At 38.3% G+C, this 18,532-nt stretch overlaps 1 protein-coding gene across 4 annotated transcripts in view; it reads left to right on the top strand.

Moving 5' to 3' along the window:
- Positions 1-18,532, top strand: part of LOC115175751 (KH domain-containing, RNA-binding, signal transduction-associated protein 3) — a 154,330-nt gene that overhangs the window by 58,901 nt on the left and 76,897 nt on the right. For all 4 annotated transcript variants that reach the window (XR_003872096.1, XM_029735225.1, XM_029735227.1 and 1 more), the window contains exon 2: positions 17,478-17,596. Coding sequence is in view for 3 of the 4 variants with exons in the window: in XM_029735225.1 (XP_029591085.1) it covers positions 17,478-17,596 (119 nt within the window). In the remaining variant the exon portion in view is untranslated. The remainder of the gene's footprint in view (positions 1-17,477; positions 17,597-18,532) is intronic.

Raw genomic sequence — 18,532 nt, 5'->3', positions numbered from 1 at the left:
CATACACCGTTCAGACACTTAAATATTTTGTTTTACCCATTTACCCTCTGAATGGCACACATACACAATCCGTGTCGCAATTGTCTCAAGGCTTAAAAATCCTTCTTTAATTTGTCTCCTCCCCTTCATCTACACTGATGGAAGTGGATTTAACGAGTGAAATCAATAAGGGATCATAGCTTTCACCTGGATTCACCTGGTCAATCTATCTCATGGAAAGAGCAGGTGTTCCTAATGTTTTGTATACTAAGTGTATATCCATTGATTCTTGAAAAAGATAATGTATAAAAATGCCTCACGAGATTTGTTCAACTGTCTGGCTCTAAATCCTGGATTTCCTCTTTAAAAGCACGTCCATGCGCCGCAGCAGTATCCCTTGAAGCCTCAGCCTCGTCTGCAGTTCTAATTGACACCAGATGAGTAATTGAAATGAAAAAGGAAGGCTCTCAGGTGGTTATGAGTTATGATGATTCAGTGCATTTTGATCATGTAACCTGAGATGAATTCCAGATAATGACCACTATTAAGCCAAGTCACAGTTCCTTCTCCTCTTTTCACGTTCCCCCGCTTTTCAGAGCCTAATGATGGTTTGATGGGAAGCGTCATTAGGCTAAGAGACGTTGAACCGATAAACATCAGCTCATGCTAATTATATATTAAGAGTTCAAGTAGTGTTGCTGTGCTGTTCCTATTAGAAAGCACTCTCAGAGAAAGGCTTATCATGCCAAGTAGGTGTGCTGTTGGCCCTGTGAATTATAGTTGAAAAAAAAGACACACACAGATGGTACAGTATAATACAGATGTTGGTACAGTATAATACAGTGTTGATACAGTATAATACAGATGTTGATACAGTATAATACAGATGTTGGTATAGTATAATACAGTGTTGATACAGTATAATACAGATGTTGATACAGTATAATACAGATGTTGGTATAGTATAATACAGATGTTGGTACAGTATAGTACAGATGTTGGTACAGTATAATACAGATGTTGGTACAGTATAATACAGTGTTGATACAGTATAATACAGATGTTGATACAGTATAATACAGATGTTGGTATAGTATAATACAGATGTTGGTACAGTATAGTACAGATGTTGGTACAGTATGATACAGATGTTGGTACAGTATAATAAAGATGTTGGTACAGTATAATACAGTGTTGATACAGTATAATACAGATGTTGATACAGTATAATACAGAGGTTGGTGCAGTATAATACAGATGTTGGTACAGTATAATACAGACGTTGATACAGTATAATACAGATGTTGGTACAGTATAATACAGTGTTGATACAGTATAATACAGATGTTGATACAGTATAATACAGAGGTTGGTGCAGTATAATACAGATGTTGGTACAGTATAATACAGACGTTGATACACTATAATACAGATGTTGGTACAGTATAATACAGAGGTTGGTACAGTATAATACAGATATTGGTACAGTATAATACAGACGTTGATACACTATAATACAGATGTTGGTACAGTATAATACAGATGTTGGTACAGTATAATACAGAGGTTGGTACAGTATAATACAGATGTTGATACAGTATAATACAGATGTGGGTACAGTATAATACAGATGTGGGTAGAGTATAATACAGATATTGATACAGTAAAATACAGATGTTGGTACAGTATAATACAGATATTGGTACAGATAGTACAGATGTTGATACAGTATAATACAGATATTGGTACAGTATAATACAGATGTGGGTACAGTATAATACAGATGTTGGTAGAGTATAATACAGATATTGATACAGTAAAATACAGATGTTGGTACAGTATAATACAGAGGTTGGTGCAGTATAATACAGATGTTGATACAGTATAATACAGATGTTGGTACAGTATAATACAGAGGTTGGTACAGTACAGTATAATTTATTAGAGTTTTCTTACTCACTGTAACATAACATGCAAAGTGTGTTATTTCCTCAGAATCTGTTCACAATCTACTGCTGTAGTTTCGTGTCTGTTATATGTTTATTTTCCTATGGTGGACCAGCATCAGTGTTTACAGTGTTGCCATAAGGAACCATGGGCAGGCGTCTGTGTTCTTGTTCAGGATAGCCACACAGAGATAGTGGTTCATTTTAGAGTGAATCTGACAGGAGAAAGACGCCTGGTCCCTTCCCCAGGACGGCTCACGTCAACTCGCATCTTACTGCTCCACAACCTCCTAAACAAAATGTTTAATCAGACACCTTCAAAGTGCAGGTAGTCTAGTGTGTCGAGGATTGGACGGCTGGAGAAACAAATGTGCTGATGCAGACATCAAATGGGCAGGACATGCATGGGTGCAGAGGGGGGAAGGGGCAGGACATGCATGGGTGCAGAGGGGGGAATGGGCAGGACATGCATGGGTGCAGAGGGGGGAAGGGGCAGGACATGCATGGGTGCAGAGGGGGGAATGGGCAGGACATGCGTGGGTGCAGAGGGGGGAATGGGCAGGACATGCGTGGGTGCAGAGGGGGGAAGGGGCAGGACATGCGTGGGTGCAGAGGGGGGAATGGGCAGGACATGCATGGGTGCAGAGGGGGGAATGGGCAGGACATGCGTGGGTGCAGAGGGGGGAATGGGCAGGACATGCATGGGTGCAGAGGGGGGAATGGGCAGGACATGCATGGGTGCAGAGGGGGGAATGGGCAGGACATGCATGGGTGCAGAGGGGGGAAGGGGCAGGACATGCGTGGGTGCAGAGGGGGGAATGGGCAGGACATGCATGGGTGCAGAGGGGGGAATGGGCAGGACATGCGTGGGTGCAGAGGGGGGAATGGGCAGGACATGCATGGGTGCAGAGGGGGGAATGGGCAGGACATGCATGGGTGCAGAGGGGGGAATGGGCAGGACATGCGTGGGTGCAGAGGGGGGAAGGGGCAGGACATGCTTGGGTGCAGAGGGGGGAATGGGCAGGACATGCTTGGGTGCAGAGGGGGGAATGGGCAGGACATGCATGGGTGCAGAGGGGGGAATGGGCAGGACATGCTTGGGTGCAGAGGGGGGAATGGGCAGGACATGCTTGGGTGCAGAGGGGGGAATGGGCAGGACATGCTTGGGTGCAGAGGGGGAATGGGCAGGACATGCTTGGGTGCAGAGGGGGGAATGGGCAGGACATGCTTGGGTGCAGAGGGGGGAATGGGCAGGACATGCGTGGGTGCAGAGGGGGGAATGGGCAGGACATGCTTGGGTGCAGAGGGGGGAAGGGGCAGGACATGCATGGGTGCAGAGGGGGGAATGGGCAGGACATGCGTGGGTGCAGAGGGGGGAATGGGCAGGACATGCGTGGGTGCAGAGGGGGGAATGGGCAGGACATGCGTGGGTGCAGAGGGGGGAATGGGCAGGACATGCGTGGGTGCAGAGGGGGGAAGGGGCAGGACATGTGTGAGGGGACAGAGAGGGCAGGTATAGGGTGAAGCTTCAATAGCATCTATTTGGAGTGTGTGTGTGCATGCGTGTGTGTGTGTGTGTTATAGTGGTGGGGGGGTTAGCATCTCATTCGAGTGGGAAACCATCATTCCAGCCTTCTGCTACTGTATTCTTCAACTCCACAGGAAGCCTGGCCTTCATGCCTTTAATACAGCAAGGTATAGCTAACTAGCTACCTGAACCCCAGATGTTCTCTACATGGGTGCTTTATCTCGCTGGGTAGAGGTTTCTCCAGAGCAGCTTCGTTTTCTGCTAATCTATTGTTTTGTGGGAAAACAGAATATTTTATGAACAGAATATTTGTGAATTATGCATAGAGAATCCCATTAACCTATATAACACGTTTGAGGAACGAGCCTGTGCTCTGCAGTCTGACTGCTGCAGTGTCAGAGGAACTAGCTGTTTTGGTTTGATTTAAATGTAGTGTAGGTGATGCAGTTTACTGGCATGTTTAGAACTGCATAGGGTTTCTTAGTATCTATTAAGTCTCTCTTGGCATTTCACTTAAACTTTTACTGCAGTGGGCTAAATCAGGGTCACACAGTGTTTCTAAGTAGACTTAAACAAATCTACATTGAAATCTACTTTATACACCTCACACACATGGTTATGGGCTTAAAAAGAGAAGAGACCTATATCATGTCAGAGATTGTGTTGAAATGTATTACATTTGGAGTTTTTTTAAATACTATATATCAATATTAGAAATATTAACAAGGGGCTACAGATAAGACATAAATTACACATACTGTAGAATATACCCTGAAAGGGGTTTTCTAAAATGTGTCAGGTATTTTAGTTAACAAAACATCTTGCATAATGGTTTGTTGTTGAATATGCAACCGAGGCAGTCTTATAGCAAAGTGTCTGGGGACATATCTTGAGCGTGTGTGTGTGTGTGTGTGTGTGTGTGTGTGTGTGTTTGTATTTCGTGGTTTGTTTGTTTTCTTTTAGGGCCTTGAAATATTGTTATTATTTTTGTCTTAAGTGGATTGAGGCCGTCAACAAGGAGATATGAGTCTGCATTGACATGCAGGTCAGTGGTAATTGGAACTACTTAGACTTTTAACCCAGATTGGTTGTGACAGTAGAAGACTGTCACACTGGCTGGGGCCACATGTAACGTAATGTTCATCAGTATTAAAATGCTGTCAATCTAGCAGGCTGAGAAATCCACTGTCCTTCTGAAGAACACGGCTTAACCAGACAAGGTTTTGCCATGACAGAGTTCGGAGTTCAGAATTAGTCTACCAGTCAAGGGATGTTGTTCAGAGTTAGTACTGCATGGGTCCCACCCTATATGGCACCCTATTCCCTATGGGCCCTGGTCAAAAGTAGTGCATTATGTAGGGAATAAGGTACCATTTGGGAATCATATTAACTCTAAGCCAAATATTATTGGCAGTTATTGGATTCCTTTTTTTTATCTGCTTCCAGGGGATGCAGCAAAGGAATATGATTATTCTGTAGTTTAAGCAACCCTAACAAATAATCATAACATGAACTTGGTTGGTCTTTTATACCAACCCTACCTTGTCACAACACAACTGATTGGCTCATTAAGAAGGAAAGAAGTTCCACAAATGAACTTTTAACAAGCCACGCCAGCTGTTAATTGAAATGCATTCCAGGTGACTACCTCATGAAGCTGGTTGAGTGAATTCCAAGAGTGTGCAAAGCTGTCATCAAGGCAAAGGGTGGCTACTTTGAAGAATCTAAAATGTAAAATATATTTTAATTTGTTTAACACCTTTTTGGTTACTACATGATTCCATGTGTTATTTCATAGTTTTGATGTCTTCACTATTATTCTACAATGTAGAAAATAGTGAAAATAAAGAAAAACCCTTGAATAAGTAGGTGTGTCCAAACTTTTCACTGGTACTGTATATGAACTGGTTGGAGACCTGACTTGTCAGAACATCATGATACAGTGCCTTCAGAAAGTGTTCATACCCCTTTACTTATTGCACATTTTGTTGTGTTACAGCCTGAATTCAAAATTGATTAAATATATTTTTTGATCACCAATCTACACAAAATACACCAAAATACACCATCATGACAAATTTGGAAAATGATATACAGAAATAGTATTCACACCTCTGAGTCAGTACTATGTAGAAAACCCTTTGTTCAACATTTGCCCATTATTCTTTTCAAAATTCTTCAAGCTCTGTCAAAGTGGTTGTTGATCATTGCTAGACCATTTTCAGGTCATACCATAGATTTTCAAGTAGATTTAAGTCAAAACTGTAACTTGGCCACTCAGGAACATCCACTGTCTTCTTGGTAATCAACTCCAGTGTAGATTTGGCCTAGTGTTTTAGGTTATTGTCTTGATGAAAGGGGAATTCATTTCCCAGTGTCTGGTGGAAAGCAGACTGAACCAGGTACTCCTCTAGGATTTTGCCTGTGCTTAGATTCATGCCATTTATTTTTTATCCTGAAAACCTCCCCAGTCCTTAACGATTAAAAGCATACCCAAAACATGATGCAGCCACCACTATGCTTGAAAATATGGAGAGTGTTACTCAATAATGTGTTGTATTGGATTTGCCCCAATCATAACCCTGGTATTCCGGACGAAAAGTGAATTGCTTTTCTACATTTTTTGCAGGATTACTTTACTGCCTTGTTGCAAACATAATGCATGTTTTGAAATATTTGTATTCTGTACAGGGTTCCTTCTTTTCTCTCTGTCAGTTAGGTTAGTATTGGGGAGTAACTAAAATGTTGATCCATCCTCAGTTTTTTCCTATCAAATCCATTAAACTCTGTAAATGTTTTAAAGTCCCCGTTTGCCTCATTGTGAAATCCCTGAATAGTTTCTTTCCTCTCCGGCAACTGAGTTAGAAAGGTTGCCTGTATCTTTGTAGTGACTGGGTGTATTGATACACCTTCCAACGTGTAATCAATAACTTCACCATGCTCAAAAGGATATTCAGTGTCTGTTTATTTTTTATTTTTTTACCCATCTACCAATAGGTGCAATAGGTTATTTGTGAAGCATTGGAAAACCTCCCTGGTCTTTGTGGTTGAATCTGTGTTTGAAATTCACTGCTCAACTGTGGGAACCTACATATACTTGTATGTGTGGGGTACAGAGATGAGGTAGTCGTTCAGAAATAATGTCAAACACTATTATTGGATTGAGTCCATGCAACTTAATTGGTTACTTGTTATTAAGCACATTTTTACTCCTGAACTTTTTTAGACTTACCACATCAAAGAGTTTGAATACTTATTGACTCAAGACTGTCACGACTTCCGCCGAAGTCGGCTCCTCTCCTTGTTCGGGCGGCGTTCGGCGGTCAACGTCACCGGTCTTCTACATTTACATTTAAGTCATTTAGCAGACGCTCTTATCCAGAGCGACTAGCCATCGCCGCTCCACTGTTAATTGTTCCATTTGTTTTGTCTTGTTTCCCTGCACACCTGGTTTACATTCCCTAATCACACTACATATATATTCCCTCTGTTCCCCCCATGTCTTTGTGTGGAATTGTTTTTGTTACATGTTTCGTGTTATGCACCAGGCTGGTTTTTCCCCAGGTACAGTGTTGTGCCCGAGTGTGTTTATTGTTTAACTTATGCATTATTGCGACTGTTGTCGTGCTTTGCACTTTTGCCATTTGGTTGGAGGTTTTTGACGCAGTTGCGTCCGTCTGTTGTTACTTCTGCCAATTATAGTGTGCGCCTGATCACAACTCTCCGCTCTCCTGCACCTGACTTCTTACCAGTAGCGCACACCTGACAAAGACTTTGACATTATGGGGTATTGTGTGACCCCAAAAAATCTCAATTTAATCCATTTTAAATTCACACTGTAATACATCAAAATGTGGAAAAAGTCAAGGGGTGTGAATACTTTCTGAATGCACTGTATGTCTAAATGGAGTATAATGTCCTCTGTTTTTATAAAGGACATCAGTATGAGCTGAGGAGACAGAGATGAGTATCTCAGCGTTGGTTTTGATTGAGGATGAGAAATAAGAACTCATAAGCCAAATGCAAATCCTTTCATGTTTCTGACTCCTCTGAATTTGAATATCTCTGGCTCCCCAGACTGTTGTAAGGAAATACATTTTTTTAAATGTAACTTATCCAGTTAGATAAGAAAGAAAACATAATTGATCTTCTTGTTGCCATGACAAGGAAACGTCTAAATGCTTTATAGCTGTAAAAATCAATAACATTCTGAAATGTTAAACAATTTATAAAAAAAACTGAGAATCCATCGAACCGTTATACCCCCTGTCAAGTTCATAGTAAAATTATTAATTATAATTCAGCATTTTCTTTTGTTATGCAGATGTATTTTCCCAATATATTTCCCATACTATTAGTAAGGCAGGGTGGGGCAGGCCAAAGATATACTCTCTCCTATCTATGAGAATGATTAGGGGGTTGAAATCAAAGCGAAGCACTGAACGGAGAACAGAGGCCCAGGTTAGTTGGGTGTATTCCTAATGCCAACGGTCAGGCTGCTAAATTGAAAGGGGCCCACTGCAGTGGTGGAGGGTCTCTCAGTCTTACCATAGCTGGGCTGCCAGGTGCTGCAGGGAGAGAGAGCTCTCAGCCTTAATCCCAGACATTAACTGCTGGCTGTAAGCAGGTCTGGGCACGTTACTTACCTCACATCAGAGTACCCGGCTGCCAGGGGCCAGGGGAGGGCGAGGGAGAGACAGGGAGTGAGGGATAGAGGGAAAGAGGTGGGGGGCAGGGGCTGCAGGGAGAGAGAGAGGGTCTGGGAGGGCATGGGCGATAGGGAGAGAGAGGGCACAGGCAGCAATGAGAAAAGGAGAGAAACTGAGAGGGAGAGAGAGAGAGGGCCCAGCGCTGGGCCGGGCAAGGAGAATGTAATCTCCAGATTAGGGGCTGAGATGAATTCCTGCCGCCAGTCTGACCTTGTCAAGGAGCCAGAGTGAAATGGAGATTTCAGGACAGCGTCAGCGGGTGGCATGAGTGTTGAGCTGAGACAACCCTGTGTGATGGTCTGAGTGTTGAGCTGAGACAACCCTGTGTGATGGTCTGAGTGTTGAGCTGAGACAACCCTGTGTGATGGTCTGAGTGTTGAGCTGAGACAACCCTGTGTGATGGTCTGAGTGTTGAGCTGAGACAACTCTGTGTAATGGTCTGAGTGTTGAGCTGAGACAGCTCTGTGTGATGGTCTGAGTGTTGAGCTGAGACAGCTCTGTGTGATGGTCTGAGTGTTGAGCTGAGACAGCTCTGTGTGATGGTCTGAGTGTTGAGCTGAGACAACCCTGTGTGATGGTCTGAGTGTTGAGCTGAGACAACCCTGTGTGATGGTCTGAGTGTTGAGCTGAGACAACCCTGTGTGATGGTCTGAGTGTTGAGCTGAGACAGCTCTGTGTGATGGTCTGAGTGTTGAGCTGAGACAACCCTGTGTGATGGTCTGAGTGTTGAGCTGAGACAACCCTGTGTGATGGTCTGAGTGTTGAGCTGAGACAGCTCTGTGTGATGGTCTGAGTGTTGAGCTGAGACAACCCTGTGTGATGGTCTGAGTGTTGAGCTGAGACAACCCTGTGTGATGGTCTGAGTGTTGAGCTGAGACAACCCTGTGTGATGGTCTGAGTGTTGAGCTGAGACAACCCTGTGTGATGGTCTGAGTGTTGAGCTGAGACAGCTCTGTGTGATGGTCTGAGTGTTGAGCTGAGACAGCTCTGTGTGATGGTCTGAGTGTTGAGCTGAGACAACCCTGTGTGATGGTCTGAGGGTTGAGCTGAGACAGCTCTGTGTGATGGTCTGAGTGTTGAGCTGAGACAACTCTGTGTGATGGTCTGAGTGTTGAGCTGAGACAGCTCTGTGTGATGGTCTGAGGGTTGAGCTGAGACAACCCTGTGTGATGGTCTGAGTGTTGAGCTGAGACAGCTCTGTGGGATGGTCTGAGGGTTGAGCTGAGACAGCTCTGTGTGATGGTCTGAGTGTTGAGCTGAGACAACTCTGTGTGATGGTCTGAGTGTTGAGCTGAGACAACCCTGTGTGATGGTCTGAGTGTTGAGCTGAGACAACTCTGTGTGATGGTCTGAGGGTTGAGCTGAGACAACTCTGTGTGATGGTCTGAGTGTTGAGCTGAGCGCTTTCTCTTTCTAGGGTCACAGCCTGATATCCTAAATCACACTGAATTTGTGGTCGTATTAGGAATATAACAAAGGCATGCTGTGGCATGCAAGGGAACAAAAGCATGCCAGGGTCCTCTGACAAACGGAGATGGAGATGTGGAGGAGGAAGAGAAGGAGGTGTTGACAATGTAAATGTAAATGCATTTTAGTGAGATTTCTGTCTGAGATTGATTTAATGAACTGAGGCGAGGAGAGCCTGGTCTCCTGTTGTGAGGAAACTGACCAGGCTTGTTCTAGTGTTACACAGTTCATTAAGGCTTTGCTTCAGAACATTACAGAATAATGACATGAAGTTCCTGTTTGAGCATTTCTTTTCATTTGGTCCTTAATTTCATTTAACAGCCAAATGTAAGAATCATTTTCTCTATTGCAGAACTACAACATCACTTTTAATAAATAAAAAAGTACAAAAAACAACAACAGTTCATTTTAACTCTTTTATTTGAAATGTCAATTTAATGTCAGTTTTTCCCCCTGTGCTGTAGCCCTCAGTCCTGTCTGTCTGAAAGGACAAAGAGAAATTAGTTGAATTCCCTCTGTGTTCATGTGCAGTTCTCTTGGCCACAGAATGTCGCCTGAAGGCTGCAGGTAACCACTTAACAGACTGAAACCCAGAATATGGCGCTTTTCATCACAGTCTGTCAGTTGTCATGGAAATCTACAGAGAGTCACAAGCAGGGGGCAATTTGAGGGGAAAATAGCGTCTACATCAAATACTGGGCTAACACAGGACTGTGACACATTGAAATGACAGCAGGTAGCTATGGTATTGATCTGTAACCTGGTAGATCAAGCTGCTCAAACCTACAGACCAGTTATATTGTGTGTTTCTTACTAATGTTGTTTCTTCTTACTATAATATACACATACTGTAATGTTGTTTCTTCTTACTATAATATACACATACTGTAATGTTGTTTCTTCTTACTATAATATACACATACTGTAATGTTGTTTCTTCTTACTATAATATACACATACTGTAATGTTGTTTCTTCTTACTCTAATATACACACACTGTAATGTTGTTTCTTCTTACTATAATATACACATACTGTAATGTTGTTTCTTCTTACTATAATATACACATACTGTAATGTTGTTTCTTCTTACTCTAATATACACATACTGTAATGTTGTTTCTTCTTACTATAATATACACATACTGTAATGTTGTTTCTTCTTACTATAATATACACATACTGTAATGTTGTTTCTTCTTACTATAATATACACATACTGTAATGTTGTTTCTTCTTACTATAATATACACACACTGTAATGTTGTTTCTTCTTACTATAATATACACACACTGTAATGTTGTTTCTTCTTACTCTAATATACACATACTGTAATGTTGTTTCTTCTTACTATAATATACACATACTGTAATGTTGTTTCTTCTTACTCTAATATACACATACTGTAATGTTGTTTCTTCTTACTATAATATACACATACTGTAATGTTGTTTCTTCTTACTATAATATACACATACTGTAATGTTGTTTCTTCTTACTATAATATACACATACTGTAATGTTGTTTCTTCTTACTATAATATACACATACTGTAATGTTGTTTCTTCTTACTATAATATACACATACTGTAATGTTGTTTCTTCTTACTCTAATATACACATACTGTAATGTTGTTTCTTCTTACTATAATATACACACACTGTAATGTTGTTTCTTCTTACTATAATATACACATACTGTAATGTTGTTTCTTCTTACTATAATATACACATACTGTAATGTTGTTTCTTCTTACTCTAATATACACATACTGTAATGTTGTTTCTTCTTACTATAATATACACATACTGTAATGTTGTTTCTTCTTACTATAATATACACATACTGTAATGTTGTTTCTTCTTACTATAATATACACATACTGTAATGTTGTTTCTTCTTACTATAATATACACATACTGTAATGTTGTTTCTTCTTACTATAATATACACATACTGTAATGTTGTTTCTTCTTACTATAATATACACACACTGTAATGTTGTTTCTTCTTACTATAATATACACATACTGTAATGTTGTTTCTTCTTACTCTAATATACACACACTGTAATGTTGTTTCTTCTTACTATAATATACACATACTGTAATGTTGTTTCTTCTTACTATAATATACACACACTGTAATGTTGTTTCTTCTTACTCTAATATACACATACTGTAATGTTGTTTCTTCTTACTATAATATACACATACTGTAATGTTGTTTCTTCTTACTATAATATACACATACTGTAATGTTGTTTCTTCTTACTATAATATACACATACTGTAATGTTGTTTCTTCTTACTATAATATACACATACTGTAATGTTGTTTCTTCTTACTATAATATACACACACTGTAATGTTGTTTCTTCTTACTATAATATACACATACTGTAATGTTGTTTCTTCTTACTATAATATACACATACTGTAATGTTGTTTCTTCTTACTATAATATACACATACTGTAATGTTGTTTCTTCTTACTATAATATACACACACTGTAATGTTGTTTCTTCTTACTATAATATACACATACTGTAATGTTGTTTCTTCTTACTATAATATACACATACTGTAATGTTGTTTCTTCTTACTCTAATATACACATACTGTAATGTTGTTTCTTCTTACTATAATATACACATACTGTAATGTTGTTTCTTCTTACTCTAATATACACATACTGTAATGTTGTTTCTTCTTACTATAATATACACATACTGTAATGTTGTTTCTTCTTACTATAATATACACATACTGTAATGTTGTTTCTTCTTACTATAATATACACACACTGTAATGTTGTTTCTTCTTACTATAATATACACACACTGTAATGTTGTTTCTTCTTACTATAATATACACATACTGTAATGTTGTTTCTTCTTACTCTAATATACACATACTGTAATGTTGTTTCTTCTTACTATAATATACATATACTGTAATGTTGTTTCTTCTTACTCTAATATACACACACTGTAATGTTGTTTCTTCTTACTATAATATACACATACTGTAATGTTGTTTCTTCTTACTATAATATACACATACTGTAATGTTGTTTCTTCTTACTCTAATATACACATACTGTAATGTTGTTTTCTTCTTACTATAATATACACATACTGTAATGTTGTTTCTTCTTACTATAATATACACATACTGTAATGTTGTTTCTTCTTACTATAATATACACATACTGTAATGTTGTTTCTTCTTAGTCTAATATACACATACTGTAATGTTGTTTCTTCTTACTCTAATATACACATACTGTAATGTTGTTTCTTCTTACTATAATATACACATACTGTAATGTTGTTTCTTCTTACTATAATATACACATACTGTAATGTTGTTTCTTCTTACTATAATATACACACACTGTAATGTTGTTTCTTCTTACTATAATATACACATACTGTAATGTTGTTTTCTTCTTACTCTAATATACACATACTGTAATGTTGTTTCTTCTTACTATAATATACACATACTGTAATGTTGTTTCTTCTTACTCTAATATACACATACTGTAATGTTGTTTCTTCTTACTATAATATACACACACTGTAATGTTGTTTCTTCTTACTATAATATACACATACTGTAATGTTGTTTCTTCTTACTCTAATATACACATACTGTAATGTTGTTTCTTCTTACTATAATATACATATACTGTAATGTTGTTTCTTCTTACTCTAATATACACACACTGTAATGTTGTTTCTTCTTACTATAATATACACATACTGTAATGTTGTTTCTTCTTACTATAATATACACATACTGTAATGTTGTTTCTTCTTACTATAATATACACATACTGTAATGTTGTTTCTTCTTACTCTAATATACACATACTGTAATGTTGTTTCTTCTTACTATAATATACACATACTGTAATGTTGTTTCTTCTTACTATAATATACACATACTGTAATGTTGTTTCTTCTTACTATAATATACACATACTGTAATGTTGTTTCTTCTTAGTCTAATATACACATACTGTAATGTTGTTTCTTCTTACTCTAATATACACATACTGTAATGTTGTTTCTTCTTACTATAATATACACATACTGTAATGTTGTTTCTTCTTACTATAATATACACATACTGTAATGTTGTTTCTTCTTACTATAATATACACACACTGTAATGTTGTTTCTTCTTACTATAATATACACATACTGTAATGTTGTTTCTTCTTACTCTAATATACACATACTGTAATGTTGTTTCTTCTTACTATAATATACACATACTGTAATGTTGTTTCTTCTTACTCTAATATACACATACTGTAATGTTGTTTCTTCTTACTATAATATACACACACTGTAATGTTGTTTCTTCTTACTATAATATACACATACTGTAATGTTGTTTCTTCTTACTCTAATATACACATACTGTAATGTTGTTTCTTCTTACTATAATATACACACACTGTAATGTTGTTTCTTCTTACTATAATATACACATACTGTAATGTTGTTTCTTCTTACTATAATATACACATACTGTAATGTTGTTTCTTCTTAGTCTAATATACACATACTGTAATGTTGTTTCTTCTTACTCTAATATACACATACTGTAATGTTGTTTCTTCTTACTATAATATACACATACTGTAATGTTGTTTCTTCTTACTATAATATACACATACTGTAATGTTGTTTCTTCTTACTATAATATACACACACTGTAATGTTGTTTCTTCTTACTATAATATACACATACTGTAATGTTGTTTCTTCTTACTCTAATATACACATACTGTAATGTTGTTTCTTCTTACTATAATATACACATACTGTAATGTTGTTTCTTCTTACTCTAATATACACATACTGTAATGTTGTTTCTTCTTACTATAATATACACACACTGTAATGTTGTTTCTTCTTACTATAATATACACATACTGTAATGTTGTTTCTTCTTACTCTAATATACACATACTGTAATGTTGTTTCTTCTTACTATAATATACACACACTGTAATGTTGTTTCTTCTTACTCTAATATACACATACTGTAATGTTGTTTCTTCTTACTATAATATACACATACTGTAATGTTGTTTCTTCTTACTATAATATACACATACTGTAATGTTGTTTCTTCTTACTATAATATACACATACTGTAATGTTGTTTCTTCTTACTATAATATACACACACTGTAATGTTGTTTCTTCTTACTATAATATACACATACTGTAATGTTGTTTCTTCTTACTATAATATACACACACTGTAATGTTGTTTCATGACAATATTTTATATATTCTTTGTTTGACTGGGAGTTATTTCAGTATTAAGTTGAGACAGAAATAGGATGCGTAGGTTTTCACCGCAGTGTTTGGGAAAACGATTAAGAGATTATGACATAAAAGAGGTTTTAAAAAAAATGGAACAATTATTTTGTTTCGTTATCTCTAAAGCACCAGTCTGTTCCAGCCAATTGAGTTAGAATGTGGAGTTACTTAGTCTACTTTATGTAGGAGTCCAAAATGTTTTGTCCATGCAAAATCACAGAGACATTGCATACAATTTGCTCTGACATGCTTTCCCATCATAAAAGTGGACTTGGACATTTTCTGCCTGAGTAAGTTTCTACGAAGACCTAATTTCTTGGAAAAACATAAGATAAACAACATGAAGACAGAATAAGGAGCAGTTCAGAACACATTTAGAAGAAGAATGTTCAAGCATTAGTCTCCGAACTCATGGTGTGTGACCAGTATTGCCCAGAAGCATGTTGCTTCCTGTTTGGAAGAAATGTAATACCTTCAACCTTATGCATCTATCAACTAGTCTCAAGGAGTTTGGTGAAAATGTCACAGTTTAGCCACCAATGCAACCTATGCATTCCCCACATAGTTTGCATTATCAATATTTGATGTGACTGCCATTAGACCTCTGCTGCTTGATCTTCTCAATATCACATCGTAATATTGACCCTCTCTACAACGTGACATTAGAGGATGTAATAACCTGATTGCCTCCCCGCGCCCCCCTCTCCACCCCGTCAACTCAACTCCTCACCACTCACAGCCTGATGTAGAAGTCAAGCATAATCCTACAAATCTCCTCCAGCTTAATGCATTTTAAATGGAAGGATGGATGTAGTCTAAATCAGTGTGCTGCTTCTCTTAAGTGATTCAATGTCTAATAGAGGAGTGGACAGCTGGGCCAGGCCCCGTACTGTGTAGAGCCTAGCCGTCACCGAAGCTGTAAATGCAATTTTAATGACATATCTATCCTCTTTGATGGAGGAAGAAGAAGCACAACCCCCATCAAACGATACCTTTTTCTTGGAATCAAGGGACTCGGTAGTGCCAGTTGAAATCCATCCACCACTACAGTCACCACCGGTTCACAGGAGAAGAGGGCACTCTTAGTGAAAACTGTGTTCTTGATACCTATTCACAGAACCACTGTGGAAATAGAACAGAAAACTGCAGTTTAGGTTGTTTGGATAAAGGGGACAGCTAGGTGTTATAGATGGCCTAAAATGTGTGGATATTTTCCCAGATGTTTTGAAATCCTTATAGCCATGAACCTTGGGGGTTTTCACTGACATATCACAAATCTGTTGATACCAATAACGAGACGTTGACTTATCCACAGGATACTGAATATTGCCTTGAGGACAACCAGAGCATTGAGGAACGAAGATAGATTCTCTGTAAGGCATGTCGTGAGGTCACATTAATATTAATCTGGGCTCTCCTCAGAACGTGCGGAATCTGCTCCCTCCTGGGATGAGTTGAGGCTTAGAAGAGATCCCAGCTTACTGATACATCTGTTATCCTAGTTAAGACTAATTTCCTTTGTCTTTCATTTTATTCTTGGAATCTAATGCTGTCCAGCTTCATAGAGCCAGGACACAGTCTCCTTTTCTTATTTAACGAACTCACAGCCTATGTAATTTGAAAAGCAAGATTTCAAGTTGCGATGATAATAATATGCAACAATTAGAAAGTCAAATCTGGAGACAGCTTGGTTTGCCACTCTGAACTGAACACAGCTTTCAATTTCTTCACTTTATTAGCCTGTATGCGACAGATCCAGAAGTGACACATTTTTAGTCACTCTGATATCATGCTTAGGCAGTATATGTCTATTGAGAATGAGTCCTCCCTCCATTACCCCAGTTACATTGTCCACTGACCAATGCTAGCCTGAAGGTTCTGTTCTCCACCCCACCTGGCCCTTCCTGGCCTCGCTAGCCCCCGCTACATTATCATTTTATTGGCTCCTGAACACAGATGTTATCCATCTCATTGAACCTTCAAGGTTATATCTTCAAATACATCAAAGACTACCCTCTAAACGGGAGGAACCGTGACAGCCAATATTTTCCATACCCTGGAGATATACTCATCTCTCTACATGCAGACTCCCTCATTATCAATTTTCATGAGGTAAAACATGAAAGCTATTCAAATGTCTGGGAGACTCAAATTTGATCTACCTACTATTAAATTGCAAAATATTACAAACCAGACAGAGAGCTTCGTCCAATGAGCACGATGAATGACTATGATATGATTTAAACCATATCCAGTTCATTAATACCATTGCCAAAAGAGCCTATTTCACAGTTGACTGAGCAAGCAAAAAGGTGTGAGCCTGAGTGACAACAAACCAACTGTCAAACTGGAACACTTATAGGTTATTATTTCAGTTCAACAAACTCCTTTAAAAAAAAGGGACAAACATATTTTGATCCTTTGATCACTTTTTGAATGTTTGTCTTAATCGTTTGTAATCATTGACTCGTCTTGCTTTTTTTTCTCCCTGTAGAAATCGAAAAATTACAAAAAGATGAAGAAAAAGAAGAGGAGAAGTTTATCGACGTGGTCATCAACAAGAACATGAAGCTGGGCCAGAAAGTGTTAATACCCTTCAAACAGTTTCCCAAAGTAAGTACTGCTGGATTTGGGCTAAAGATTTTCAGATCATACTGTGCAGCTGTAATCAAATAATGGTTTCTTTTCAGTTAGCTTCTGGGATTTTTTCTATTTTAATTTTACTTCCAGACAACAAGCGTCTGTGACAGTTCAAGTATTTATTTTTACACAATGAAAAGCAATCTGTATAATTAAGTAAACCAATAAGTAAACAGTACAGTGACTACAAGAAGAGATGACAGAATTGGGCCATGATCACATTTCCTTCTCCAAAAATCTCATTTATGTTTTTATAACGTTACAGTACAAATTACCCTTCATTTTACAGAACCCCTACCACTCCGATCTGTCAGCTTTATGACCTTGTTCACATCTCCATGTGCTTATAACTCTTTATATTCCCTTATGCTTATGATATTCCCTTATGCTTTCCTTTTGATACAAAGACAATGACTCTCTACTGACGCATGTTAAAGGTTGCTATTTCCTGCAGAGATGTCTAGGTTTAAATTGTTCTTGGTTCTTTTAATTTCTATCTAATTGCTTTTGCCACCTTGCATGTTTTCATTGAAAAGACAAACCGGGAATAAAATATGCAGGTGTGTCGAGGCCAAAGCAGAGATTTTCAGTACACATCCAATTCAGTACCATCCGTGACCTATTTGTTTCTTGTAAATAAATAGAGTCTAACAATAGGCAATAAAGAGCCAAAGAACAGAGAGAGAGAGAGAGAGAGAGAGAGAGAGAGAGAGAGAGAGAGAGAGAGAGAGAGAGAGAGAGAGAGAGAGAGAGAGAGAGAGAGAGAGAGAGAGAGAGAGAGAGAGAGAGAGAGAGAGAGAGAGAGAGAGAGAGAGAGAGAGAGAGAGAGAGAGACCAGGAGAAAAAGACACCTGCACTTCCCTTTTTTTGCTCCAACAATAAAAACAGAGCCATGTGCATACTGCACCA

The sequence above is a fragment of the Salmo trutta genome, chromosome 36 (assembly GCF_901001165.1).
Source record: "Salmo trutta chromosome 36, fSalTru1.1, whole genome shotgun sequence".
Taxonomy (NCBI): Eukaryota; Metazoa; Chordata; class Actinopteri; order Salmoniformes; family Salmonidae; genus Salmo; species Salmo trutta.
This window is presented reverse-complemented; position numbering and strand designations above follow the sequence as displayed.